The 10,523-nt window shown below is 34.3% G+C and overlaps 1 protein-coding gene across 1 annotated transcript; it reads right to left on the bottom strand.

Annotated features, from left to right (window-relative positions):
• Window positions 1-1,799: 1,799 nt before the first annotated feature.
• On the bottom strand, window positions 1,800-10,483 carry LOC106150598 (uncharacterized). The gene is made up of 9 exons (XM_013523494.2): window positions 10,307-10,483; window positions 6,990-7,153; window positions 6,566-6,683; window positions 6,153-6,294; window positions 5,747-5,835; window positions 5,386-5,505; window positions 4,822-5,025; window positions 4,376-4,511; window positions 1,800-3,861 (listed from the first exon to the last, which is right to left on the bottom strand). The coding sequence occupies exons 2-9, from the start codon at window positions 7,129-7,131 to the stop codon at window positions 3,817-3,819; spliced, it is 996 nt and encodes a 331-aa protein (XP_013378948.2). The 5' UTR covers window positions 7,132-7,153; window positions 10,307-10,483; the 3' UTR covers window positions 1,800-3,816.
• Between the last annotated feature and the right edge of the window lie 40 nt (window positions 10,484-10,523).

The following is a 10,523-nucleotide window of genomic DNA, read 5'->3' as shown; positions in this document are numbered from 1 at the left end:
TTATGTTCAAATGCCAGTAATGTTTTTGGTGTGTAATTTTCTTCTTTTTTTAACGGCGTTCTTCCAAATGGCAGCTGGTATTTGTTTTTGTTGTTCCAATGTTCATTCAGATATCAACAATTGTTTTTTTTTTTTTTTTTCAATCATTAATTCATACACTCAGATCTACAATCGTATTGAGTTGAATTCTGTGCAAAAAATCTTAATTCTCATTATTCTTTTTTCTCTGAATCGCATCACTAGATTACTGTCAGATAATCCGGCTTAAATGTCCGCCCTGCCTACTACAAGCTGTAAGGGGGTAATTAACTTTCGTGTCCGCCCGGCTGACAGCTATTAAGTGTGAACCCCCAAGGAGTTAGGTTGATCTAAAGTAGATCGATCTAATCTCTGGAAATGGGGTCTAAGACCACTTTTTTCTCTGCAGTAGAAAGTCAATTCAATTGGCAAGCCTACTGTTTTGAAATTCAGTTTGAAAAAAATTGAAATTGTATTCTTTCAGCATATTAGCAACATTTGATTTTCTTTTGATACACATTTGACATAAAATTCAGGTTTTCTAAAAGGAAAATGAGACTATTTAACCAAACGAAACAAACCTTTAGGCTTGCTGTTCTTTCAAATTTTATAAACTGTAAACTTTTGTCTGTAAAATGTCCATCCCTCTCTGTATGTGCAGTCAGCAGTAGTTCCAGCAGTGACTCAGTCCGTGTCATAACATAGGAGACAAGTGCTCTAGTCGGGGCTATTCCTGTGTGTAAGTATTCACTTCTACTTAGATGTATTCAATGTTTTTTTTCCCTAAATGAAATTTTCAGTAAGAATCAGACATGGTGGTATATATTTCAAGTCCTCTGGAGTCGCAAGGATTTTGTAAAAATACAATACATAGTAATGAATCACACGTAAACATAGATGAATAGGTTCAAAATTTGGAGGACCTGCGGATTTCTTGTAGTGCAGGTCCTTCAGACTCTCAGTGTCTCCAAAGTTTTCCCCATGTCTGAGTAATTACGTCACTCCATTTGTTTTTCAAAGATTAAAAGCTGTTGAGGCTTCTTTACTCATGACAGCCACAGTAACATTATTACATGATCTTGGATTTCTGTGAAGACTTTGAAGTAAGTCACGAAAACTGTCCAAAAGAATTTCAATATATTCTAAGGCAGTTTCTACTTTGATAAGTTTCCTCACCTTCACATTAAAGGGTAGGGTGTGACGGCTCTTTGCATCTACAGAAATTATGTTTCCATGAAATCTTCTGGTTCAGCCCTTGCCTGCTTCTTTCCTTAGATAGCATGGTTTGCCATCTTCACTCAGCCCTCAGAAGTTTGAAAAAGTAATCCCGGCATTGCATGATTTGACACAAAATAATCAGTAACCAATAATAAAATAATCATTTATTTAATTGGCTTTTAATTTAAAATGATATTTAGGATCTAAAGGCTAATAACTTGATAAGCATTTCAAATCAGATCCTTCTTCTTCTGCTTATCGGAATTTTGCGAGCATGAAATGTAATGAGACAGAAATAAAAATACAAATGTATTCTTTGCTCTCTCTCTCTCTCCCCCTTTATTAAATAATTATTTGTATTATTAGTTATCTGTTGGGTACACAACTTTGGGAGATGAAAAAAAGAATATTTTATAGGGTTGATGTTTAGGGCTTACATGCCTATGTATTTTCCTCTTAATAATTTGATATTTTTTTCATAAACATCCAAATTTCCGTATAAATCCAGAAGAGGGTCATCTCTGTGTATTAGTGCAACATAGTTAAACAAGGTACTCGCTGAATAAATTCACTCATCATCTCATTTATTAGTTATAAATAACTTATGAATTGGTCTAATCTTCAATATTTCCTTACATCTTGAACTAATCTTTTTAAAAGGATGAATGTCAGAACTGCTTTCACATGATACACAGGTAATTTATGATAATCATAATTCAGTCAAATTTGGCCCTATCAATAACAAGGAATGCTTCTGTAACAAAAATAGTTCTTAAATCTTAGCCAGTTTGTTTATAGTCTGAAAAAACACAAACACCACAGAAAAAAATTAAAAGCCATCAGTGATACATGTATTATTAAAAGAAGGCGAAAGCTCTATGAGATTCTTAAAAAGCTATCTATAATGTCTAAATTAGAGTCTAGCCTTGGTCAATGAAATATTCAATATTCTAAAAGTTTGAAAGACTTGCTAACAAATGCAAATAGCAGGTGTATAACAGAGTATATAAGTGCTGCTATCCACCTACAAAAATGGTACATTCAGTTGATCTGGTTCATCATATATTTAAAAAGTATGTGGATATGCATTAAGGATTCCTCAACTTTTCTTAAATGTAAATCTTAGGTTTGGTTACAGCAAAAAGAACAGACATTCAGATAGTACGTGAGTCTAGCAAGCTTGAATAAATAATCTTTCACTTGCAGTAAAAATCTGTTTAAACTGCTACTACTGCTGAAAATACTGTCAGTCAAATATTTTGTATAATTTTGAACATATAACATCAATATGCAGTTCATATTGGTACATTCAAAAGGACAAATTCTGCTTTGCACAAAAATGGCATGATCTATAATAATATCATTGCATACAGGTGGTGTTGAATAAAAATAAAATTTCCCATTCAATAAATAGTTTAGAATCAAATGACAATCACATTTTCTTACTTCAGTAAAATACATCCTAAATTTGAAAAGAAACAAAATACAATTGCACATTTAACATTTACTTGATCAATCATTTCATTTACATAATACTTAAGGAATAAAATGTTTTTGAGCTAAAGCTATCTCAGTCACATTTATTCAAAGTCAATTTTAAAGAATAAAGGCACCTTGGCAGTTAACATGGGAGTAATTATCTCATCAATATTTAAAAGACAGTAAAAGGATCACTTATCTGTAATCTAAATACATATAACTCTTAATTTGAACATTTTGTCTCAATTATCAACAAATAAGTCTGGAAAGACACTGTTCAGAATTTTTCAAAAAGACACAATAAGCATGTTCTTATCCATCAGGTTAAATATGAAAAACAAATTATATAGTGAATGAATATACTTCATATACTATACTATATATATTTAAAAAGCAAATGCTTATCAGACTTATATAATCTTAACAATTTTTAACAAAATACAGGTGCATAGCTTTAAAACTTGTAAATCTGGTTTGAGCTGAAACCAGTGGCTGGGCACAAACCGCCAGTGCAGTGCCAATGAAGAAGAGAAAATATTACAATTCAGCTTTTCCACACAATTAATTTCTTTGCTCTTTAACCAATACAAAGAAATTAAATCTAATAAATCCTAATATCCTACAAACATTTATGGACATTCTAATTTCCTACAAATATTTTTGGAAATATTTATTTCATACATATATTTATGGAAGTTATTAACTACTAATAATATTCATGGAAATCCTTATTTCCTGGAAATATTTTGGAAAGAAAAGGAAGGAATGATTCATAAATATAAAATACTGGTCTGCAAACTTATGTTTTTAATAACAAGCTGTTCACTGGTGAATGAAGAATGTGTCAGAATGTTGATATAAAGATGGAATTTTCATCCAATCTCATACTGAAGCTTAAGTTTAAATCAGTGGTCACTCTGTTTCAGTCTTACCACTATAAGGCCTTGTTACCGTGCTGCAAACTGCAATAAGCTCCAGTATGGCATTTCATTAAAAATTCCATCTTCAACTTTGTTTAAAACAACAGGATGAATCAAAACTTTCATTATGGTAACAGAATGATGTTCCTAAGCAGGTGATCATGGATGAATGGCAGTGGCTTCAGGAGGATCTCACGTGTACCTTGGTTCCTGAGGCAGAAGTTACCTGAAAGAATAATTGCAACAATAAGGTCAGAGGCACAGGGCAAGAGAAAATATTCTCACAACAAATATGGAACTCGACCTTAAAGACATAAGGGTAGTTTGTAATTACTCTTAGAAAAAATTACCTAACAGCAACTAACAGCTGCTTGTTTTCCAAAAAAAAAGTCAATAATTATATCAAAATTATATTATAGTTTAACAGGAAAGTAATGCTTTCTATGGACATGTCAAGACTCGGCCTCAGTGTCTGTTTTTATGAATTAACTATTACACATATGCAGAGCACATTTTCTTTACTTAATTGTGAAGAAAAACATTCTTAATTAATGTTTCTATCTAAACTAGGAAAGATCCAATGAACATTTCATGTTGTACCAGTCGAAAACTTCTTAAACTTAACAATAAGCACTGAGAGTCTGTCAAAACAGTGCTCTAACACAAACACATGAACTAATAAATTCCTACTCAGATTTTCCCAATTTTGTTGAAGTTGGCACATTCTCCACTAAACCCACCTTATCCATAACTCCCTTCAAGTCACTGAGATCTGAGGCAAAGATTGTGACATGTGCAGGTTTGAACATCTCCTCTACGGCTCCCTTGTGTGTGGACACCTTGGCTCTACTCATGGGCTTCACCTTGTCTCCCATCCTGAGAAATAAGGAAATGTACTGACTTTAACTCCTCAGGCCTGTGGTGTGTGTGTGTGTGTGTGTGTATGTGTGAGAGAGAGAGAGAGAGAGAGAAAGAGACGCAAGTGAAAGTAGTCATTTCCAGTAATCACTTTCAGAATTTTCTTTCAATTAAAATAATTCTTAAATGCATCTCAAATCAGTTAAATTTTTCATATGAACCAGAGAAGTATGAAAGTCTAATTAAATTTACAGCAATATATGTTTTTCTTTTTTGACACAAATCCTCACAGACCCTCCATAGTTAAAATTATAATGAACAAGCTCACCATAAAATGTAGACAAATTTCACAGTGGTGATATCGTCCACCACATCAGTCACTCTGAGCAGGGCGTACATGGCAAGAGAATTATCAAAGCCCGTTTTCAGTTCTTCCAGTCCGCCTGTGCCAGAGCCTAGTACCACTATCTGCTGCTTGGGGTCGCCACGTTCATAGCCAGCCAACATCCAGTTAGTGGCTGTGCCATCATCTCTGTGTTACAAAAAATGGACAAAAAGACAAGTGAGCTATAAAGCTAAAGATAAAGACCATGGTATAATTGATAACTATAATGTGTTTTACATCATGTTGGAAATGATTTATTTATTTATTTATTTATTTATTATTATTTTATTTATTTATTTATTTATTTATTTATTTATTTATTTATTTATTTTTTGTCTGTTTGGTAAGTAATTTTTTAATGGTAAGTAATTCAAGCAAAATTGCAGTATTCAACGCCTCAAAAATGCTTACCCACACTTTTGTAAATTTTAATTTTCTAAGTTTAAAAACAAGATGTTCATATAAAATGGACTTGGTAGTAGTCCAAAATGTCTTGAATCCCCTTACCGAACATCAGCTATAGCATCTGGCACCTCTGGGGCAAACTGCACAGGAGCGCCCTCTTTACTCACAGCATTGACTTTAGTTGAAGACATGGACTTGTGACCCGTTGACCTGGTTTTGTTACTGCAAGAGAAACGCAAAAGTTATTTTTTTTAAAGTATCAGTATTTTGCATCATATATGATTCAAGAATCAACCTAGCAAGAACTCTTACACTATTTTCATTACTTCACAACCTGGTAGAACCCAAGATTATATTCAATTTTTGACAAAAATTCTCAGTCTCTCATCAATTATTTCTTCCACAGTGACCTAGATACGTTCCTTTTCTTACTTCCATAATCCAAATTCAGCTACACTATTACCTTAAAATTTGACTGGATGTAAACCCCCTCTCTTGTCTGCCTTCAGTGGATTCTAATACTTTAGATTTGGTCCCAGAGTTTTCTTCAAGCTTTATGAACAGAAACATCACATTATTCACAATAAGAAATATTCATTGAGAAGACATCATTCTTGGAACAGTCATCCCGAATAATTTATTTATTGATAGCAAAAGTGTCCAAGTATCTTTCAATTTCAAATAACTATACGCTCATTATTATACACCATTAACATTCTTGTCCGTCACAAGAAAAATATTAAAACTAAATTTGTCAGAACAATAAAATAATTTCTCAACTGACTACAAAACAACACATTATAATATGGTCTGTGCAAAATGTAGAGAAGGTGTCACTCATTGACAAGACAGGCCAGTGTGGCACCTACCTTCTGCATGATGGCCTCCTGTGTTAGGTCTTCTACAGAATCAGTTTCAAGCTCCAAGTGGAAGGCCCCAAGACGGCTACGAACACTTTCATGCACTACGCCACATTTCCCTCGCGTTGCATATGGAACTTTGTTTCCCACCCTGAAAAGATGACATTTCACTCACGGATTTTTTAGGAAAAAAAAAGACTCTTTTGTCGATGTCAGTTAAAATTGATATACAGAAAGCTAGCAAAATTGAGTTGAATAAAAGTACATGCACATGTAAATGGTCGTACAGAAATTAAAAGATCCAAATGCTTTTAAAAAACATGCATTAAACAAGCTGACGACTGAACATTCTAAATGTTTCAAAACTATTCATTTGTTCATATCTGATGAAAAAATCTTGAGGAAAAAGCAGAGTTCCTTACCAGTGTGCATACACAAACTTAACAGTGGTGGACATGTCAAAGGTACTGGTCAGTCTGACCACCACATACATGGTCTGCTTAGGGTCCAGAACATCTGACACCTCAGAGAGGCTGGTCCCTAGAAATACAGTATAAATAAATAAGTAAATAAATAAATAAACTGAAACCACATAAGAGAAGCAGATACAGATGGCTGACCTAGCTGTCACCTGATCTGTCATGTGACCACACTACCGTTTAAGATCACATCATTAAATCCTTGTAGTATTAGATTCATTTTCTTTTTCTCTTAATGATATCAAACTACTGGATGTATTGAAAGATTCACTCTCTTAAATAAATAGTGAAATGTATAAGGTAAATACAGATGTGGAATACCTGATATCAGATTGTTTATTTTGTAGGATTTTCTATTTATACGTACCCACATGTACAACATCAACGAGGTTAGGGTTGCCGTTGACGTGACCCAGAACTACCAGGTTGACCTCTGTGTCATCTGACCTTAGATCAGCCAATGCCTCTGCAAGTCCTTGCTCATCTGCTACGTCTGCAGTGGTACTCATTGTGTGGCAAGAGATTGAAACACTGGAAAAAAAATCAGCAAAGCTGTCAAATATACAGGTAAAAAGCAGAAAATGACGGTGCACAAAATGGGATTTTTGTCAATTTTGATGCATTACTACATAATGAAACACTAATAAAAAAATAATAGCGCAAAAAAAGGCAATGTAAACAAATGATTCTAAATGTACAAAACATCAAATGTTGTGGTGGTTAATACATGCATACCTACTGTATATAACTTATCCCTGACAGACCTCTTTCTTTATGATCTAGAATTTCCATATGCTTGTACTTGCTGTGCATACACCAGTTAAAGGTGAGCATGCTTTACATACATAAACTAGTATGCCTAGCTAATAAATAGGTGTACAGCATTTTGATACCAGCTTAATAACATTGACATTTACTTAATTGGGTCTAAGATTAATACACATAATTGCAAACACAGCTTCATTTACAACGAAGTGGTTTCATCCCTCAATTGCCTGTCAGAGCTCGGAATTGTCATCTGTATAATGTACAATGATCATGTGATGAGGCAATTGAAGGTACATAGGCATTATTGTGTCAAAGATGTCCATGTTGTGTGTCGTCTCCACCTCCTTTCATGTTTAAGTGATCTTAATACACAGAGATTCAACCTACAATGTGCCAGTGAATTATCAAATACATAGGAATATTTCTGGTATTTTATTGTTAATCAAAATGACTGGACTCTGTATAGGGACCACATAAGACTCAGCAAATTTTGTTTTTATAATTATTTGTATTTAATAGTATTATGTTTTAGTATACCACATTACAAAATTAATCTACTATGGACCTGAGGTCTTATTTGAATACTGCAACCATAAATATTTCAAGACATCGTTATGATATATGACAACTGGTGCTAATTATGATGGTCAGTTCATCAACTGATAAAGTTTTCATCATATCAATCTACTAAGTGCTCAAAATGACAGCAAATACCAGCCCCGTGTAGTGGGGGGGGGGGGGGGAGGTGGGGGGAGGTGGGAGGCTGTGGAGGTTCAAAAGAATTACCATTTTGCCTGGGAAAAGATCCAACCTAAATCAAAAAATTTTTCTAAGTTCTGTGTCATTTTTTTGTTTGTTTGTTTTGTTTTGTTTTTTTTTTTTTTTTTTTTTTTTTTTTTGTTTTGTTTTTTACATTTGCTCAGTTCTAGTGGTAAAAAAATAGAAACTAACAAAAGAAAAAAAAAAGAACTCCTCTTAGATACTGCTGGGTATTGGATTGAATTCTCAAGGCTTTAAAACAAATGAAAGCCATAGAGAGATGACACTAGTCACACAATATATATATGAAGGGTACAGAAGTTCACAGTATACTTACCACAATGAAATATTGAATGGATGTGCAGGCACATTAATTAAAATTTATCACCGCGGCTTATACTATACATTACCAAAGGCTAATTATATGTCGCCAAGTATAAAGGGTGTTTCTTAACCAAGTTCTTAAAGTGGATGACATTTAGACAGATTAGAGACTTGATGACAATATAGCATGCAGGACAAACGATCAGCATGTAGCCAAAGTGCTGTAAAGGGTTGGATAATAAAATTTTAAGTCTATATTATGGACCATATCATTTGCAAACAAAAATAAATCTTGAACACTGGTCATGTTTTCTTGCAATTAGTATTCTGTATAATCTATAAGTTAATAATGTGTAAAACTGACATGCTCGTGCAGTTTGTGGGAATGTGAAAACAGACTGGGGATGCTTGACCTCCCCTTCTCAGCTTACAGGCTGTGTGCAAACTGCCCTTAGCTTTCTCTGTGCAAATATGTGGACTCAACATGGAATGATGTTTGTTTGTTGTTGACCAACAATAACCCAGTGGCATACACATCATTTACTTTGTCATGTTAGCTTACGGTCAGTGAGTGAACTGTTACATAACCCCAAGACGCTGGCTTCTGGCTAACAAAACCACTCAGTCAGAATTTAGCCCAAACACAGACAGCGTAAATTATTATTATGACTTCTGCATAATTTACTTTATCTTGGAGGCTGTGCAGAATGACAAACGTCTCAAATAACTAGTGTGCACCAACTTTATGGGTCTTCTCAATTAAGACGTTCACATTAACAGACTAACACACATCTTCTCGGCACTGAGTAGAATACAAAAACGCTGGTTAACACATGGTTATCATATGGTTATCACATGGTTACGTTCGAGACAAAAGGAGGTGTGTTAATGTGTTATACTAATTGCATTCAGCAAGAGTCCCTGTGGAGTTAGTGTGCACTAAATGCAGCTATTGTGACCTACACTAATTCATTTTAGAAGGCCCCTCAAGTTGTGCATCAGGGGCAGATTGATCTTGGTCTTCCAGAAGACGGTCAGATTTTCAAGTTTACATTGACAGGCATCTAAATTTTTCTGTCTGAAGATGGTCAAAAATGGAGGATGGACCAACAACGATAATTTGGAAGACTGTCAGAAAATATCTCTGGAACCGCCCCTGTGCATGTATTAGTACTTATTACACAGACAAAAACGTTTTTGTTTGACTGTGTGCTACATGTAAGTAACAACACAGATTTGTCACACACAGTAAAAGACTTTTAGTGCAATGCAGTACAAAACTGAGGTTGCGCCCATATGCTCATTTTAATATATTTATATAATATATTTATATATGTATAAAAAATCCTGTCAGATACACGTCCTACATGTAGTATCATACTGGGTAGATGAATCACTGTCTCACAGTCACACTATTCAACCATGTTGTGATAATTGGGAATGAGAAAAAATAGGTCAAGAATGTAAAGTATGCCAACAATGCAACTGGAGTGGCTACTGTATTTGCAGTGAGTACGAATAAAAACTTTTCGACCTACGCCCACTTTCTATCAAGAATAGCACAAAAGCCTCTCCTCTACAAAATTGAGCGCTTAGAATAATAGCTGTAACTTATTTTCGAGAACCAATATTTGCTGCATATTTACGACAGAAAATGCCCCAAACAATACTGATAATGTGTCACTGAGTATGGACATGTGTACAGTGTATCACTTGGCTCAATCCTCTAGTCTATCTCAAACGTTTCTGAATCTATACGTATCATTTTTACACGGTAACTGTTCATTTCTCTCTAGATAATACCATAAATCTATAGGCGACATATCCACTTACCTTAGGAATTCCGATCAGCACTCAGTCTGCGATTCAGTGCGGTAATATGTGTCACTTCAATGACTCATGAATCAAGTACACTGTAGATTCACCAACTTCCGTATGTTTCCTCACTGCCGGCTTGTGCTGACATCTGTCGAGAAAAAAAGAGAGTGTCAATATATTTTTATATTTTAACAACAATGCCTTATTTAAAACCAATTACTTTGTAACTTTT

Source organism: Lingula anatina, chromosome 7 (genome assembly GCF_051362555.1).
Source record: "Lingula anatina isolate TDL-2025a chromosome 7, LinAna3.0, whole genome shotgun sequence".
NCBI classification, from domain to species: domain Eukaryota; kingdom Metazoa; phylum Brachiopoda; class Lingulata; order Lingulida; family Lingulidae; genus Lingula; species Lingula anatina.
The sequence above is the reverse complement of the archived record's forward strand: the minus strand, read 5'-3'. Positions and strand labels throughout refer to the sequence as shown.

Coding starts and splice junctions, on each gene's coding strand:
- LOC106150598 (XM_013523494.2), bottom strand. CDS start 7,131: ATGAGTACCACTGCAGACGTAGCAGATGAGCAAGGACTTGCAGAGGCA. Junction 6,684..6,989: donor CGTTGATGTTGTACATGTGG/GTACGTATAAAT, acceptor CTGTATTTCTAG/GGACCAGCCTCTCTGAGGTG. Junction 4,512..4,821: donor AAATTTGTCTACATTTTATG/GTGAGCTTGTTC, acceptor CTTATTTCTCAG/GATGGGAGACAAGGTGAAGC.